Below are 18,757 nucleotides of genomic sequence, written 5' to 3'. Positions count from 1 at the left end.
GTAGAGACCTGGTCTGACTCTTGCTCAGGCTGGTCTCAAACTCCTGAACTCAAGGGATCCACCCACCTTGGCCTCCCAGAGTGTAGGATTACAGGCACGAACCACTGTGCCTGGCCACCTTGCACATTATTTTTGTTTTTGTATACATGGGAGACATTACCATGTGAAATCTAATCTATGTGGTCAATTGGCCAAATAATTCATTCCTTATGGTACTTGCATGCCTGCCATGGCAGGTTCTAGGCACCCAGGATACAGAGATAACAAGACACACTGTCTTTAGGCTCCTGGAACCAGTCAGGGCTGAGAGTTGACTGATTCCAGGACATGAAAGTAAATAAATACAATAGCAAGATGGTTTCAGATGAGGACAGATATGTTCCAGACACTAACTTATAATGGTATTTGAGAGCCTAGAGAATGGATCACCCTGTTTAAAAAGCATTTATTCCGCCAGGAGAAAAATAAGAAATCAAGTTCCAAATGGGATGGCCTGTGAACTATCTAAATTATCAGGGAAAACTAACCTGGAAAAGCAATGATATTAAAATGCTAATGACGGGCGGTGCCCGTGTCTCAGTGGGTAAGGTGCCAGCCCCATATACTGAGGGCGGCAGGTTCGAGCCTTCCCTGGCCAAACTGCAACAACAACAACAACAACAAAAATGCTTATGACACAAAAAGTACATCTGGCTGAAAGGCTCAGGCTGAAGTATGGCTCTGGCTAGTTTTGACTACGGAGACAATTTGGTTAGAAATGTTGACCTTGCAGCGATCTCTGCTCCTTTGATTAGAACCTTAAGCCTGTGTTTGTTCATTACACAAATATTCTGGATCTGCTTCTCCCAGGGACATTTGCGGTATTGCATAAAAAGCAAGCTAGTGTATTCAGCAAATATAACCAGTGAGCAGAGTTGGTGTCACTCACTCTGGGAGCGGGAAGCAGGACATCCTGCTCCCTGCAGCTCAACACGAGCAATGGACATTGACAAGGTCAACTCCATGGACTTTGGAGAATTTGTGGATGTGTTTGGGAACGTCATTGAGCGATGTCCTCTTATTGCAGCTGCCGTTTGGTCCCAGAGACCATTCTCGGACGTGGAAGATTTAGAGAAGCACTTTTTTGCCTTTATTGATGCTCTGCCACAGTCAGGTAAGGCTTCAGAAAGACATTCTCTCCAAAGGGCCCTCAAATATGCCTATCAAGACATGCTTAGATATTTCAGTCTAGTTGCTTATACTTGATATATTTATTTAGCTAATTTTCATCAGAAGGTTCAGTATGTTTCCTCAGGTTTAGTCAATGACAGGCAAGCCTGTTTGTGGTTTAGGTCAGAAGTTGGCCAAAGGAAGGTGTTCTGGCAAGGGTAACATGGCTGTTAAATATTAGAGCTTTGAGGTCGCAGCAGAGACAGGGCTAAAGGCCTCAGAGTGATTTAGGGGCCGAAGGTCAGGCTGAGGGCCCACCCTCAGCCACCCAGTGTTCATTCGGGGAATGTCCTGTATGCAAGAGAGGCGACGGCTGGATATCAGACTATCTCAGGAGCCCAGGGGAAAGAGCAAATGGCTGCCCTTTTTTTTTTTTTTTTACCAGAATGGGCCAGTTTGGACTGGATTGCTGAGGAAGGTGAATTCATTCAGATCAGCAACTCCCTGAGGGATTGAGGGGGAAAGAGGAAAATCTGAAGGAATCCCCCTGGAGAAAGAGAAAGAAGTTGTTGCTTTCTCTTGAGGGAGAGAGAGAAAAAGAGTTTCTTCTGGGTGTGGGGTGGGGGAGAAGAGGTGGAGGTTTAGGCTGTGTGTGACACAGTCAGGAGCTGAGGGCAGGCAACCCAGGCTGCCTCTGGGGCTGTCCTAGATGCTTTTTGGAGAAGCCTGAAGTGTGCTGAAGGGGCAGCCTTCACACCGAGGCCTTCTGCAGACATCCAGTGGGCAGACTTCTGCTCCACCAAGGAGCCAACAAAACAGGGTTGCCCCTCAGCACAGCCTTGGACAACCTGTATGGCTTCCAATCGTCATACGAACTTCTTCAAAAAAAAGGAACTGATCTTAATTCATTTTGGGCACATCTAGGAAAAGAAGAGGATCACGTCATAAAATTAAATTGACAGGAATGTAGAGATCATGTTGACACTCACCTATTTCTTGGGGCTTCTCCATGGCTGGGCTCCCTGGCTCCTCCAATGGGCTGAGTCCCCAGCCCTGAGGGAAGGCCGCAGTCCCAGGAGCCTCTGACCCACAACCACAGGGCAGCCCAGCCCATAGCTGCAGGGCAAGATGGCACAAGCAAGAGGCCTTTGGAGACTACGCTCAGTGTCTGGCGGGAAGGTGGAAGAAGCAAGGAGAGAGCTTCTTGAGGGACAGGGGAAAATAATTTTTAGAGGTTCTGAGTGACTTCTTTTATCTATCAGAAAAAAGGGGGAAATCCCATGATTGTCTTAATACCCAAGGAGGTGGTGGGGGTGAGGAGGGAACGTGTTGAGAAAGATAGGAGAGCAGGAATCATTTAGATCTATTATTCATTGGTTTGTCAACTTATTTAACACACATTTATTTGCAGTTTATTATCCTGTCCCCAGAACTTAGATAAATAAAATTTTCTCTATTTCCATTTTCTTTCCTACCAACTCTCACCCCAATCCGTTTTGACCTAGTTAAGGGGGAATCTAGTCATGATTCTGAGTACTGGGAGGTGTGGCCCGGATTGGGCACTGATGTTTTGATCCCTCTCCTGATTCAATAGGTCCTCTGTCTTCTCTGGCCAGTGTCAGAATCCCAGACCAGTAGCTCGGTATGGTGGCTCACACCTGTAACCCTAGCACTCTGTGAGGCCAAGGCAAGTGGATTGCTTGAGCTTAGGAGTTTGAGACCAGCAAGAGTGAGAACTCGTCTTCACTGGAAAAAGTAGAAGAGCTAGCCAGGTCAGAAGAGAAGAGCCCATGCCAGTCATCCCAGCTACGGGGAATGCTGAGGCAAGAGGATCTCTTGAGCTCAAGAATTTGAGGTGCTGGGCGGCGCCTGTGGCTCAGTGAGTACGGCGCTGGCCCCATATACCGAGGGTGGCTAAACCCAGCCCCGGCCAAACTGCAACAAAAAATAGCCAGGCATTGTGGCGGGTGCCTGTAGTCCCAGCTACTTGGGAGGCTGAGGCAAGAGAATCGCCTAAGCCCAAGACTTGGAGGTTGCTGTGAGCTGTGATGCAACGGCACTCTACCCAGAATGACAAAGTGAGACTCTGTCTCTAAAAAAAAGAAAAAAAAAACAATTTGAGGTGCTGTAAGCTATGATGACACCAGGACAGAGTGAGACTCAGTTAAAAAAAAAAAATCGCACACTACTGAGTGAATAGGATATTGGGAACTTAATACATGTTTGCTGAATGAATGAATGAAATTGATCTCAAAGTGAGCCCAAAATGAGGTTTAAAGATGGATCCTGGTATCACCCCTTCCCTTTTAACATTTTAACTGGGGGGAACTTTACCTTAGATTAGTGGAACAAAATGACTACAGAGAGTTTGTGCAAACCGGATAGTTGTGGCTTTTGCACTAGACACAGTTCTCTGGAGGAACCTCTCCTCTGGTGGAGGCTGCGTATGGGACGTACGGTGGTGTCCACACTTGTCTCCAAGGCAGCCGGGAGCAATGCCTCAATGCTGTCTGGAGGCTGCTCCTTATCTAATCATCTTAATGAGATTAGATAAGTGATGCTAGCAATAGTAATCACAAGAATAACAAATAGCTTAAATTTATCCAACTTTTACCACAGGTGTGTTCCAGGCACTTTTCAAAACACTTTGTACATGTTAACTCATTTTATCCTCCTAATAATCCTATAAAGTAGATAATAATATTGTTACCCTCATTTTACAGATGAGAAAACTGAGGCATAGAGAGATTAAGTAACTTGAGCAAGGCCACACCATTAGAAAGTGGTAGAACTGGAATTCTAATAACCCTGAGAGTCAAACCAACAGCTTTTGAAGAAAGTGTCAGAATGGGGAGTCAAACCCAACAGGTTTTAAAGAATTTTCCAAGGAATCAGAAACAAATTCTAGGAATAGTTTTAAGGAGTTTCATGGTTTGATTCATTCATTCACTAATATATTCAATTAACATGAACGCTTGATGTCCCAGACCCCATGTTTCAGTGTTTAAATAATCGAATAAAATAGCCTATTGTGCATTGTGGTAGCTATGGTTAACAGTAATCTTTTGGATACCTGAAGATTGCTGAGACAGTAGATTTTAAATATTCTTACCACCAAAAAACATTGAGTATGTGAGATTACAGATATGTTGAACAGCTTGTTTTCATTATTTCAAAGTGTATTTATACATCAAAACATCAAATTTCACGGTATAAACATATAAAATTTGTATGTATCAAAAAATATTTTAAAAGGGATTTATTGCATAGTCTAGCTTTACCTCTTGCATAATAAGGAACAAACTGGGTGAAATAGAGTCTTTGAATCCTAAAACTAGAAGGCACCTTAGAAAGATGATCAGGATACGGTGATCTACCCATTCGAGTATTTGTTTTGATGATCTAGGGAAACCCTTCCCCATTAACAGAAAACTGAAAATTGAGTTTCCAGAGCAAATCGAAGTTGGAAGTCCATTTAGGTCATGCTATGATGGTTATTGGCCAGTAGGTGGCAGTCCAGGATTAATATTTGGCCGAGCATTAACCAGCCAAGTACCATTCTAGCCCATCTGTTCTTACAAGGATGGGGGATGGGGAAAGGTAAGAGGAATGGAAATAGTGAGGGGAAGAAGGTTGAAACACACACCCCCACACGAACAGATATTTGTTTCTAATCTGAATAAAGGAGATGGATACTAATAATCCCCTTTTAAAATAGGCTATGAAGGTTTTAGATTAAGCTATTCTAGGGTGATTATTAAGTCATTCAGCAAAAAACAAAACAAAAACAAACAAAAAAAAACAGGCGGTGCCTGTGGCTCAAAGGAGTACGGCACCGGCCCCATGTACATATACCTGAGGTGGTGGGTTCAAACCCAGCCCCAGCCAAAAACTGGAAAAACAAACAAACAAACAAAAAAACCACCACTCCTTTTGAAGAGTGATATGTTGGTTGATAAATACCACTATGGCCCTGGTATTGTCTTGGGCACTGGAAACTGAGTAGTGAACAAGACTGAATGGCTTCCTTCAAGATTAACATAAAAAATATGATTATTTCAGATTCTAGGAATTATCGGAGAAAATATCTAAGAGTTCTTTCCTAAGAGGTGAGATATAAGTTTAAACCTGAAGGATGAGAAGGAAGCGGCCAAAACGTAGGATGAGGCCGCTCTAAGAAAAGGAACCTGAGACCAGAAGGCACTTGCTAATTGGGGGACACAGAAAGACCAGGGTAGTTGGAGAATAGTAAAGGGTGGAGGGAATTGAGGAAGAAGAGGCAGCAAGGGCCAGATCGTGCAGATCTGTTTAGGTATTTTAAGGAATTTGGTTTTCTGCCCTTGCAACCATTCACCACTGGCTTTACCCTTTAGGACGGTTGTGTAGGAGCTACATCAGACACAGGGGGAACAGGTCCAGGGTGGCTGCAGTACTACAAGTAACAGGTTGCCAGGGTTGTAGTTGGGGCAACAGAGATGGAGAAATGTGACAGGGTTCTCAGGAGAGATTTTTATTTTTTTTGAGACAGAGTCTCACTTTGTCGCTCTGTAGAGTATGGTGGTGTCATAGCTCACAGCAACCTCAAACTCTTGGGTTCAAGTGATCCTCTAGCCTCAGTCTCCTGAGTAGCCGGGACTACAGACACCTGCTACAACACCTGGCTACTTTTAGAGATAGCGTCTCACTTTTGCTCAGGCTGGTCTCAAATTCCTGAGTCCAGGCAATCCATCTGGCTCAGCCTCCCAAGGTGCTGAGAATATAGGCATGAGCCACCACACCCAGTCTAGAAGAAATCTTAAGAGTTAGAGCCTACAGGCTTTATTTTAAATGGATTTGTGGGAGGGGAGGCAGATAAAAAACAAAGCTGAATCAAAACTCCTAAATTTTTAGTCTGAGCAACTGGATGAGTGGTGGTGCCATTTCCTGAGGTGAGGAAGACTTAGAATTGAGACAGCAGGATGGAGAAAGAGCTTGCTGAATCTAAGATGCCCCATAATTATCCATAATTATGCTCGGTTGGATCACAACTCCATGAAAAACTAAGAGCTGAACTAGATCTGAATGTGATTGAAGAACTGATGGCCTTTAAAACCATGAGATGATGGGGCGACGCCTGTGGCTCAAAGGAGTAGGGCACCGGCCCCATATGCTGGAGGTGGCAGGTTCAAACCCAGCCCCGGCCAAAAACTGCAAAAATAAATAAATAAAAATAAAACCATGAGATGGTCAGGGCATGTCTGTAATTCTAGCACTCTGGGAGGACTATGCTGGTGGATTGCTTGAGCTCAGGAGTTCAAGACCAGCCTGAGCAAGAGTGAGACCTTGTCTCTACTAAAAATAAAAAAACTAGCTGGGGCGTTGTTGGGCACCTGTAACCTCAGCTACTTGAGACGTTGTTGGGCACCTGTAACCTCAGCTACTTGAGAAGCTGAGGCAAGAGGATCGCTTAAATCCAGGAGTTTGAGGTTGCTGTGAACTATGATGACAAAGCATTCTACTTAAGGCAACAGAGTGAGACTCTTTCTCAAAAACAAATAAAATAAAGCGTGAGATTGGACGAGAACACATTGTGCATTGATGTAAGTAAAGAAGAGAAGAGATGTGAGTATTGAGTCCTGGGGTACCTACCTCAATGTTTGTGATCTGGCAGAGCAAGATGAAAATGGGCAAGCTTTCTCTCTTAATCTTTTAAGAAGGAGAGAGGACCAACCAGGAGATATGCTCCAGAGAGGGTAACAAAGAAGAAGCCGGGGCACTGGTCTTTGGGCTCAGGCAAGATGTCCATCATCTATGACCTTGATGAGTACAGATTGGTGGGGGGTGTGGCTGGAAGCTTGATAGTAGTAAACCTGGAAGGGGAGATGAGGCAGAAGACAATTCTTTTCAGGTTTTTCTGTAAGGAGGGGCAGAGAAATAGGGAGAAACTAGAGGGCAACAAGGAATTGAGAGAGAGCTTTAATTTTGTTTGTAGGATGAGTAATTCTAAGGCAGGTTTGCATGTTGATGAGGGTTGGAGGGATGGAGAAATAGATATTGAAAATTCCATAAGCAAAGAAATGAGAAGGAGAGGGGCTGGCTTCCATAACCCAAATGGTGGGGTTGATCTAACATAGAAAGGACAGACTATCCATTGTACCAGGAGTGAAAAACACATACATGGGTACAGAGAAGGGAGGCAGGTGAACTGGTATGAACTTCTGAGTTTCGAGGTCTCGGTGAAACAAAGAGTGTCCACTCTGTGCCTCTTCTAGGTGCAAAGACTCATATCCTGTGGTGCTGGCAAATAATACACACTCATACCTACATCTTTAGATATGACACGCCAGTGGGACAAGCACTAAGTCCAGGATTTCAGGAAAGCCTGAAGAATGGACCGCATTGAGACGCCCTAAGGAGCCATTCGCCATTGCACTGCTCAGCTAGCTAGCATGTGTGCACCCAGGGGCCCCTTTGGGATACAGCCCTTGCAGGGGAACGGGGTCCTTGCTGCAGGCCCGTGGGTGGCGTGGTCACCATCTCTACCCTCCCCCCTCCCCAGTACTCAGTGCTTTGGGGCAATGAAGATGAAGGCTTTGGCTGGGCGAGGTCAGGATCCATTTCTTCTGAGCTACTATCCTCTGACTCCCCACACCCTTTTCTTACATGCAGCTGAGGGTGTGTATGTGTGTATATGTGTAAATTCCAGTTCTTCTTTTTTAGTCTCTTTGCTTGTGTCTTTTGCGCTGCCCTTTTCTTGGCCTCTTTTCTCTCCTCTCTGCAAGAGTTAAAAGCACATGTTCTGTCCTAGGCAAACATTAACCCCGGCCCCGGGGTGATGTTTTCAAGTGGGTAGATAAACCCTAGGGGGGAGTGAGATGCAAGATGAAGGCCAAGAAGGGCAAGAGGGGGCCTTGGTGGCACACGGGCGCTGCTCGCCACCCCCTCCACTCTGCCAGCAGGCTGTGTAGGGGGTGGTAAGGGCACAGATCTCAGCTCTACCCCCAAGCTGGGGTCTGCCTCCCATGACTACTTCCTCTGCAGCTCGGAATAATCTTCCTGAGAGTACAGTATGAAATATGGGGCAAAGGGAGCTCCCCGACTGGGCAAAGGCACTTAAAGGACTTATTTTTGAATAAGTGAGGGGTAGGCACGGGGACTGTCCGGTGGGTCCCTGCACAGAAGCTGCTCAGGACCCTTGATTTCCCCTTCTCTGCAGCTGGGGCCCTTTGCAGACACTGACTGCTTGGCCACCGAGGAGATCCAGGCGGGGCTCTGAGTCTGCGCTGAGCTGGATTCTCCCTGGCCTGGCAAGAAGCTGTGGTGCCAGGACAACCCCAGGTCTAGGGCTGGGGCTACTCCTCCAGGTGGGGAATTTAACACCCACATTTTTGCAGAGGAGGATGGGGTTGGACTTGGGGAGCGAGAAAGAACCAAGGGATGGGACTTCACTCCTGTAACCTAGCACTTTGGGAAACTGAGGCAGGAGAATTGCTTTAGCTCAGGAGTTTGAGACCAGTGTGAGCAAGAGTGAGACCCTGTCTCTACTAAAAATAGAAAAATAGAAGGAAGGAAGGAAGGAAAGAAGGAAAATAAACACCCAGCTCCTATTTGCGAAGCCCCAGGGGCAGGCCACCTACAAGAGGGGCTGCAAAATGTTGGTGTTAGAGGGATGTGATTATTGGTGGCATGAGTTTCGTTTTGAACTCCCTTTAACCTTGCAGGGGCAGCCATGCCCTGAAAACACTTGTGATTTGGAGTTGATGGTCCAGGCAGAGGGCTGACTGACCAGGGAAGGTCAACTAAGCCTCTCTTGGCATTTATTAAATTCTCTCTTACATGAAGACATTACTCCTAGTTCTCCCTACTTCTCAGGACTTTGGTCCATGAATTAGACAGGACAATCTCAACCATCATTTTACTATATAGAAACTATAAGGTTTCAGGATGAGAAGGTTATACCATAATAAAAGGGTTTTTTCCCCTTCAACTTTATTGAGATGTAATTTATGAAAGGTATTTTACACACTTTCCCTTTCTAATAGAGCCTCACACCTATTCTCAGCACCAGAGGCTGACAACTGCTGAAGATAGGTACTAAGATTCCAAGAGCTAGGTACTTTCCATGGCCCACTAGTCCAATTCCACTGGGTTTACTATGACCAATAGTGGCTATTTATGTTTACTAAGGATTAGGCTCTGTTTTTGTAAATGAATTGTCTTTAATCTTCACAACTACTTAGCAAATTAGGTGTCACCTTCTTTTTTACAGATCATGGTACCCTGTTCACCATGTCTGAAGTCTTGCCTAGCCAGGAGGATTCTAATTCTCACGTTAAAGAGCTAAACTAAACGATTGGCCAGGGTTCAGAGAAAGCCCTTGGGTTAGAATTTAAAATCTCATGTGTGGTCTGGGAACCAGGGCTCATGCCTGTAACTCCAGCACTTTCAGAAGCAGAGAAGGCAGGATCAAATGAGGCTGGAAGTTTGAGACTAGCCTAGGCAAAATAGTGAGATCCCTGTCTACAAAACCCCAAAATACTAGTTGGTAATCTCAGCTACTCAGGAGGCTAAGGCAGGAGGATAACTTGAGTAAACTATGGTCGTTCCACTGCACTGCAGCCTGGGTGATAGTGAGAGATCCTGTCTCTGGGGGAACAAATAATAAAGCAAACCCAGGTATCACACCACACCACGGGTTTCCAATTTTAGGCCTAGGAGATTAGGTGGTGAGTGGGTGCAATTTCCCTAAAGAGAGGAAAGCCACTTTCTTTCAAAGGGCTGTAGATCTCCTGCTGGAAATGGATTTCTTTGCAGTTAATCGCCTGTGAGGCTTTTTAGATGCCTGCAGAAACCCAGAACTCACACTCAGGGTAACAGAATTCTGGACATTTATTTGCCAAGCCCCATGGATGTTATCCCTACAGATCCACCCCGCCCCTGTCCCTTCTCCTTTGGAGCAGAACGAAGCCCATTCCAGGGCTTTTGCAGGAAGTCTTTAGGCACTACGGTCGGGCCCCTTTCGACATCAAAGCCCCCCTGAGAGCAAAGGACTTTGAAAAGATTCGAAGATACGAACTGCTCCGGGCTTCTTATCGCGCCCCTGCTCCCTCCCGACGGAGTCGTAAATTCCGAGCCTCCGCGGCCGCCCCCTCTCCTCCGCTGTTCACCACCCAAGGTCTCGAAAGACAAACCTATCACTTCTCGCCTCGACCCCAGCCCAGACCGAAAGTAGCAGGGACAGTGAGGGTTACGGTTCGGGACTTGGTAGAGGGGCGGGCGCAGTGGGTTCCCCTGCTACGCCACAACACCTCGGTCTGGGGACCCTGCTTTGCCCTTCCGCAGCCTCCTTCGGGTTGGGGCGGGGCAGTGGGGCGGGCTCTTCCAGCTCCCAGCGTGCGCGCCGACCCGCAGCACCACGCGGAACAGGCGCGGTGACGCGCTCCCGCCACTTGTTTGCGCTTCTCCACAGGCCAAGAGGGCATCCTGCGCTGCCACCCGGACCTGGCGGGCCGCGAGCTGCAGCGGGGCACACTGACAGCCGAGTCGCAGCGGGAACAGAGCGGGGCCGGCCTGACAAGTCTGGGCGCGGCCGAGCAGCTCCAGCTAGCCGAGCTCAACGCGCAGTACCGCGCACGCTTCGGTTTCCCCTTCGTGGTCGCTGCGCGCCTCAGCGACCGGGCTGCGGTGCCGCGCGAGCTGGCATGCCGACTGCGCTGCCCGCCGGCGGAGGAGCTGCGCACCGCCCTGGGCGAGGTGAAGAAGATCGGCCGCCTGCGCCTCGCCGACCTCTTCGGCGCCGATCCGGCTAGGCTGTAGCTTGCACACAGGCGGGGACTCGGGACGCGCGGCGAGAGGAGCGGGGCCCCGGGCCTGGAGCTGTGCGCCCTGGGCGAGAGGCTGACTCTGGCCTGGAACCAGCGTCCAAACACGCGCTCGCAGGAAGTGGAGAATTGAGTCAATCATACCAGTAATGAGCCCTTTTGTCCACTCGCCCACACGTGCACGCGCTGCCAAAATATATAGTTTAGTGCTTTGCCCCATGTATTCACTCAATTTTTCACTTCTTTTGCGGCCTGTTGACCCCACCAGCTTTTGAGGATTTGAAAGCGCTTTTCCAGGTCTTGTTGGCTTCCCACTCTCTCCTGCTAAGCCTGAGCTGCAAAGCAAAACAGACGGAAAAGAAAACATTTATTCCACAGCGGTTTGTCTGTGGCGTCCCCCCCACCCCAAATTTACGCGTGAGCAGAAGCGGCTTTCTCACTCTGGGGCACCGAGTCGGAGCTAGGAAAGCAAAGCACTGGCCTTGGTCTGGGGTGTGGGGGAAAGTCTCAGGAAGGGGCGGTGGCCCAGGAAGAGCCCCACGGAGGCCCAGCGTTTGGAAGGCGCGCAGGGGGGACGTGCGGAGTCGCTGCAGCCATTGTTCACAGGGAGGGGTGTGCGGTGTCCGCGCTGGATGGGCCTGACTGCCTGGAGCAGGTGGGCCCCTTGTCGCACTCGGTGGTCAGCTCTTGGGGGTTGGCTCGACTGTCCTGGGAAACCAATCAGTTATTAAAATAATACGACTTACCGAACCGCTGAGTATTATAAACCTTCTCCCCCCCCCCACCCATGACATGAACTGGACTCTCCCGTAGAAACCTTCCCAGGCATAGTAGGCCAAGTCTGGGGAGTTTGTCAACACCAGGGCTTTGGAGCTGAATTAGGCTGAGTAGCTTCCTGCATCAGCCATCTGAATGGCCGCTGGGGGAAGGTCCATCACGCAGAAGGAGCCCACCACATGCTCTCTCTCTCTCTCACACACACACACCTCACATGCACGGAAGGTGTGCCAGGCCAGGCCCCAACAAATACTGGTTAGGCTTCTATTGGCAGAAGAGAAACAAATCATCCATGTCTTCCCTAACACAGATAAGGTAAGAGGGGGAGGCCCTTCTGAGGACAAGAACTTCCACCAGTGACCATCCCTGTTCAAGATTAGCAGCTACAGCAAGAAAACCTTTCCTTTCTATAAAGTGCTGTGTGGCCTCACCCTTGGTTCTGGAGCTGATGTTTGGGAGGAATTAATCATTCTTCTCACACTGGAAATTTTAGACAAGTCACTCCTTTCCCCTTCCCATCTTACTGGTGTTCCCTGCTAGTAGTTAAGTAAAGGTGAAGGAAGGAAAAGCTGGAAATGGGGTGGGTGCCAGGGAAGTGGGCAATGTCTGTGGGCTTGTGCTCGGACCCTTTTCTGGGTGTAGGAGCACCAGGTGCACATCCTGAAGGGAACTCAATGACTCACTCGATTCCTGAACTTTAGGACTTTGAGGCAATGGTTGGGGGCTGAGGTCTGAGCTAGACACCTGTTTCCCTATCCCCAAGGTAGGTAACTTTGGGGATTTCCTGGCATACACAATAACTCGCTGTTTGGTGAAGAGGATTTTCTGACCCAGGATTCAACTATCCCAGACTGAGCCTAAGACTCAGAATAACCCACTGCACTTAAGGCAGGCACCCTGTCTGACTCTGAGATGCGTCCAATGCTTAGCTAAATAGGCCTCCTAAATTTAGTGTTCAGCTGCCCTCATGTCAATGAGCTCAACACCAGATGCACAGAACCTACCAGGGCAAAATTCCCTGCAGTTTTTTTTTTTTTTTAAGCAGGAGCACAGATGTGATCTAGACGCTGAGGCACAACCCCAGGTGTTAACAGTTACACAATTACATTTCAACAGTTAAAAGCTTGTTCAAAAAATTGTTTATCCTTGTGGGAGTCAGACGCTGGATTTGTCTCTGTGGAAGGAGGTGGGGGTGAGAGGACAGAGACCTGACTGTAGGATCCCTCTCCCAAAGCCTCTGACCACTAGCAGCCTTGGGGAGAGTGGGGGACGCGGACGCGGGCGTGGGGTTGGGGAGGGCCCTAGCAAAAGCCGCTGGGGGCTCTTCCTTTCCCCTGCGGGAGGAGCAAAGGGGTAGAGGCTGTTTCTGGCGCCGGTGGGTCATCTGTGGCTGCTGAAGTCTGGTAGGCAGTTTTCTCCGGAGACCTCTCGGCTCAAACAGCGACACGCCCTGGGCTTCTGCCGACCATGGCTAGGCAGAGACAATTTCTCGTTTCTGCTCTCTGATGCGCAGGATGCGGGAGACAAGCCCGGGACACGGGGACCCTAAGGCACACAAGCCCGCCACCTCTGCGGAATGTGGGGACAGGCCACACTCAGTGAGCGTCAGGGACCCCAGAAATAGTTTGTGCAGATTCCACAGTGAACATTAATATTTTACTGGCCAATTCGTTAAAAAGAAAACAAAACAAAAAGAACCACATTGGCAACGCTTAAGAGAATTGGAAGGTGAGGACCTGATTTCAATTTCTGTGAGCCAACAACCCATCCGTGCACAGGCCCTTACGAGGTGGGGGGCGGCTTTGTGGATTTTCACTGCTTTTTGAAATGTCCAAGCCCATTTGAACCTATGCTCTGAGGGGAGTGAAGGGGGCTCCCGCTAGGAATTCAGAAGCAGAATACAACCTTGTTGCTCACCTATGTAACTGGCAACCTGAAAGGTAGGGGGTTTGGTCTGTGTATCCAAAAGATATCTACAAGGCATTCATATGGGAAGAAAGAAACGGGGAAAAAGCAACACAAATTCTCTGCATAATCTTTACTCATTTTAAATTCACCGTGTTTCCAGAGAATAGCCACAGGATGTTGGTTCTGATTCAAAAACAGAGAAGAGCTCTTTCTCTTTCAGAGAGTGTTTACTATGAGACAAAAGTAGATGGAAAAAAATGGAATTTATGGAAAATTCGCTATTCAATAATTGAAGTAAGCAAGGTACTCATGAAAGAGAGAAATAAATAAGGATGTGGAAAGTGGTCAGAATTGTAGCAACAAGAAAAACTGATCGTTTTGGTGGAGGGGATGGGAATGGGAAGTTGGGATTTTCTGAATCAAGCCAATTGGTTTTGCATTGAGGATGCAGTGTTTCTAGGGTGACACCACTAATTGTTAATATCTGTACGGACTGCACATATTGTAGCTTATTTAATTCAAGGGACTTGAACAGCTAGCTGTGTGACCTTGGGAAAATTATCTAACTTCTCTGGGCCTCAGATTCTCCTTTGTAAAATGTAAATGTTATACATATTCTAAGACCCCTGGGTCCCCTCTAGAGAAGGTAGCTAGCCAGTGGGTCCCGTGACTCAAGGAGAGTTGAACCTTTATCTAAGCACTTCCTTTAGCCAGGTAAAACTTACTGGTAGGGCTTCCTAGGAATGTATTTTCATATGATAAACAAAGGTCATTCCCCCAATCAGGCAATAGTGAGTGAACAAATATTAGGGGGAAGCTTTCCATGCCAAGGCCATGTAATAGTGGTAGCAATTGGCTGGTGCCTGTTTAGAGAGCCAGATCCTTCCTAGCACCAAGCAGTTTCCTCGGGGGTAGAAGCCCCCACTCTCAGTGGGGGTATCAAATCCCTGCTATTCCCAAAACTTTCCCTCTTTGGGATTTAAAGCATCTCTGTGCTCACCCATCACTAATATTTAGAATCCATAACTTTCACCCAATGAGCAAAACCAGGTTTCTATACCCAAATACTACCTCTCCTTAGGCTCTTTATTTTCCTTGATCTCCTGGCTATAAGAATATATTCTGGATAGAGAAACATAAAAAATGTATGTATTATCTGCCTTGGGTCAGAAACCTTGGTGTTTCCTCCATAAGAAAAGACAGCTGTTTTTCCTCATCCTAGCCTCCTGCATCCTAGTCCATAAGGGGTAAAACTTTAGCCCACCAATGACTTCTCATGAATTTGGAAGCTTTTCCTTAGATAGAAAGGACAAGAAACCCATGTTTTGAGAGGAAAACATTGTTCACTCCACTGGGCAAGGACACATCTGCTCTTGTGAATGAAGCCTGGGCAGCTGTGGGCAGCTGCGGCCCCTCCCTGCTGTTCAAGATGAACATGTTGGGTTCCTTTGTGGCCTGATGGGGCCAGACAGGTGGTGGACTCTGGGGAGGCCCCACAGAAAGGACACTGTTATTGATTTCCTTCCTGGAGATGTTAGCAGAATGTTCTGATGCAGGGCAGGGTGCGGGTGTTGGGGTCAAACCATCCATTATCCAGCCTTTCTTTGTGAGTGGATGGCTGATTGAGTGTAATGGTTGAAAGACTCCCTAAATGCCAAATTACCCAGAGATTGAGCAGTTTTTCCATAGCAGTACAGACTGCGGAGCTGGATAATTTTATCAGACAATGTTCCCTTCCCTCTCACATTTACTTAATTATCCTGGGAATTCAGGTCAAAGCAGGGTGAGGATTTCCTGGGCAGGGGAGGAAAGGGGTATGGGAGAGTATGCATTAGATAATATTCTTGATCCAAAAAGAACTCAAGTAGATTACTTGGTAAATTGGGTAGAGACAGCTTGTTATGTGGGTCACTGGGCTCCCCAGTTTCCTGGAGCCACAAATAGTAGGCAGAGGCAGGTCCCCCAAGCTGGAGCAAACACTGGGGACCTTTGAGCAGGGAGGGTGCTGTGTCAATGATCTGTGGATTTAAGGAGTGTCTCATCTGCCTGGCAAGGCAGCCTGCCCCTTCCGGCAGCCTCCCACTCCCAACCCCTCTTGCAGCTCCTGCCCTTGCCACCAGCAGGATCCTGGAGGCCCAGACCCTCTGTCAGGAATGTGAAATGGCCTCCACACATTTAGTAACAAAGAGATGTCTCTTTGATAACCTGGTTGCAGCTGCCCCTGCAGTTTTCTTGTCACTTTATTTACCTGGATCTCTTCTCACACTTTTCTGCCTTTAAAAGTCTCTGGCTATGGCATCATGGGGTTGCAGCTTCAGCCCCACTCCAACCCCAACCTCAACCTTCCCAAACAAATTTGCACACACCCCCTCCCCCCTCATGATTTGCTATCAGCTTTTCTGGCCAGGAGGCAGCAGCAGCAGTGTGGGGACAGAGAAGGACAAGACGGAAGGATGCTTCCAAGCAGCAGGGGTTAGTAATGGTTATCCCAGTCTCCCTTCTGGGTTCTCTAAGAAACCCACTAAGCACCTTGGCCCTAGAACTACTAAAGCCTTGCACTGGGCCTGATGCAGGTGGCTCCAGCATCCTCCCAGGGCTACACACCTGCACTCAGAGGCTAGAGATTCTGCCCTTGCCCAGAGTCCTGTCCTCCAGACGACAGCCAGGGCCACCAACCTGCAAGGGTCTAGGGCTGTCCAGTCTTCCATCCCATCAGCCACCTTCAACCCCTCCCTGACATCTCATATAATCCTGCCCTTTCTGTGTTCCCAGCTGGGTTCCCTCTTGGCTGAGAGTGCAACCTGGATATAGAAGGACACTGCCACACTGAGAATTTTTACAAGATTTTTTCCCCTCACCAAACAGCCCAGACCCTGGAACCACAAGCAGGCCAGGCTACTGCCAAGAGACACATTTTTGCAATGAGGAAACTGATTCATATTCTTTTGGTGGCTGGAGCACCCCAAGCCAGCCTCAGCCTTCCCTAGGACCTGGCCAGCTCTGAGGTCCAGCTTCACCCCAACGGCCAGAGCAGCCTTGGACGCTCCCAAAGCAGTTAGGTGTGTAGGCCAGAGACTCTTCTCCAGGGTAGAGCAGAGAGACACAGCTGGAAAACCGGCACAATTAGCTAGTGGCCAGCAGCCCCAGCCATAAAAACGCAGGAAGCGGCCACCACAGGGAGGAGGGATAGCTGTCCCCAATAAAGCGATTGTTCCAAAGAATGCCTGCATTCCGAAGACACCGGCTGGAGCCTCAGCCTAGGCTTACAGGGCTCAGGTCTGGGGTTGGGGGAGTTGTGGGGGATGGAAAGGGGGGATTGTGTCTTCAGGAAAAAGAGGAAGATGTTTTCTAGATCAAAAGTTCCCAGTGCCCACCACTTAACCTGCCGCATTCCCACCCCATCAAGACTGTAGACATCCCTTTCTCCCATGCTCTCAGGGAGCTGGGATTTGTAATGGGGTTTGCAATTTACTTCCGGTTTTATTTCTTGGGAAGTCTGAGCACGCTGGGCTGTCTGGGCCAGGCCTGGAGGGCCTCCCAGAGGACCAGCTCTGGCCTCCTAACTCTTGAGGGAGAAGCTCCTTGTCTCCTGGGTACTCTGCCACCCCCAATTTTAATCTTCTTCCTCACAGAACGCAAAGGAGGGGACCAGAAAATATAAGATGTGCAGCCCACCTGGGCTAGTTTTGATCTCACTTAGGTCTGTCCGCAGAGGCAGCATGGCAGCTGTCACCTGCAAAACGGGGAGGAGGATAACACTGGCTTTGTCCCGGATCTAGGAGATGTGAGATGCCCACACTGGAAAGCACTCCAGAAATGATGGGATGATGGCGGTAGGTGACAAATACAAGTGCAGGTTTCCAGGAGAGCGGCAGCCCGCGGGTTTGAGGGCTCTCTAACCCACCCAGTCAGGCTGCCCGGCCCCCTGGGCCAGGCCGCAGCGATCTTCACACCCGAGTCTGGCAGCGCCGACTGGGGCTCGCAGAGGAGGCAAACAGCGACCGCCGGCCCACTCCATGGTTTGCTGAAACCGAGGGAGATGGGCGCCCGAGAGCCAAATCTCGCCGCCTTCGCGCTGGTGTCGGGGCTATTCCCGATCACCGCTGCGCAGCTTCCGTCTCCACCGTGGCCAATCCCAGCCTTGGCCGCAGCACTCCCAAAGGCAAGAGAATTCCTTTCTCAACCTTTCCTCGCTTGTAGCTTTTCATTAGCAAGAATGGCCCTGAGTTGCCATTCCATTCCCTAGAGATGAAAAACAAATTTCCCCAAGAATGTTTTACTTTGTAAAGGAAAAGTGTTTTTAAGGCATAGATATAAGGTAAAACATGCTAGTAGCCATACTTACTAGCAGAAATTCTAGACTCCTTTTCTTTGATTTTTAACCACTGATGTAAGTATCATAAACATGCAAGTTTAGCTCGCAAAACTAACAAACTGAATACTCTGTGTAAGGAGAAGCACAGGAAACCATTACCAACACCCTAGCAATCCCTTCTGCTGCTCCCCAGTTATGCTCTCCCAGGTAACCACTAGTCTAACTTGGTTTTTCAGTTAAGATTTTTATGATTCTTGAATGTAAATGATTAAAAAATAAGTTGCTTTAATTTAACTCAAATACCAAATGTAAGACGGATTCCAAGATGCAGCTCAAAGCTAGAATCGTAATTTATCTTGTGCAAGTGATTTCCTTGGGCAAGAAAACAAGTGATTGGCGGTGACAGTTGTCGCCTCCCCCCCCTGCTCGCCCCCAGTCCTCCTGGCTGGGAGCGCAGGGCGGGAAGGAATCGGCCCATCTCTTTGGGCTCTGCTCGACACCTCCCTGGCTGGTCAGAGATACTCTCATCAAAGCAATGGCTTCCGTTTTCTTTTCTCTTTGGGGCAGAAGGAGTTTCTTGACCGCCCCCTTCCCTGCAAATGCATAAACAAGAACTACTACTGTCTCCAAGCCCAGATTCCCACCGAGATAGCTTTCTCTCCCCCTCTCTTTTGCAAGTCTCTTGATTTCATTCTTTGAACCTGTGATTGGAGGTTAAAGTGCACCAGGTTGGAAGGAGGAAGCTCTAAACAATAAAGGTTTGAATATTTAGCTGTGAGCAGGTCGCTGCCCTCTCCCGAGCTCCCCC

The 18,757-nt window shown here is 48.5% G+C and overlaps 1 protein-coding gene across 1 annotated transcript; it reads left to right on the top strand.

Annotated features, from left to right (window-relative positions):
• The first annotated feature begins 900 nt into the window (after positions 1-900).
• URAD (ureidoimidazoline (2-oxo-4-hydroxy-4-carboxy-5-) decarboxylase) lies at positions 901-11,693 on the top strand. The gene is made up of 2 exons (XM_053563969.1): positions 901-1,153; positions 10,598-11,693. The coding sequence occupies exons 1-2, from the start codon at positions 979-981 to the stop codon at positions 10,942-10,944; spliced, it is 522 nt and encodes a 173-aa protein (XP_053419944.1). The 5' UTR covers positions 901-978; the 3' UTR covers positions 10,945-11,693.
• Positions 11,694-18,757: the final 7,064 nt, after the last annotated feature.

Source organism: Nycticebus coucang, chromosome 15 (assembly GCF_027406575.1).
Source record: "Nycticebus coucang isolate mNycCou1 chromosome 15, mNycCou1.pri, whole genome shotgun sequence".
Classification (NCBI taxonomy): Eukaryota; Metazoa; Chordata; class Mammalia; order Primates; family Lorisidae; genus Nycticebus; species Nycticebus coucang.
Note: the sequence above shows the minus strand (reverse complement) of the source record. Positions and strands in the feature narration are given on the sequence as shown.

What these genes read in the sequence shown, in the direction of transcription:
- URAD (XM_053563969.1), top strand. Translation starts at nt 979, where the DNA reads ATGGACATTGACAAGGTCAACTCCATGGACTTTGGAGAATTTGTGGAT. An exon ending in TGATGCTCTGCCACAGTCAG is followed by an intron (nt 1,154 to 10,597) that starts GTAAGGCTTCAG and finishes GCTTCTCCACAG; the next exon opens with GCCAAGAGGGCATCCTGCGC.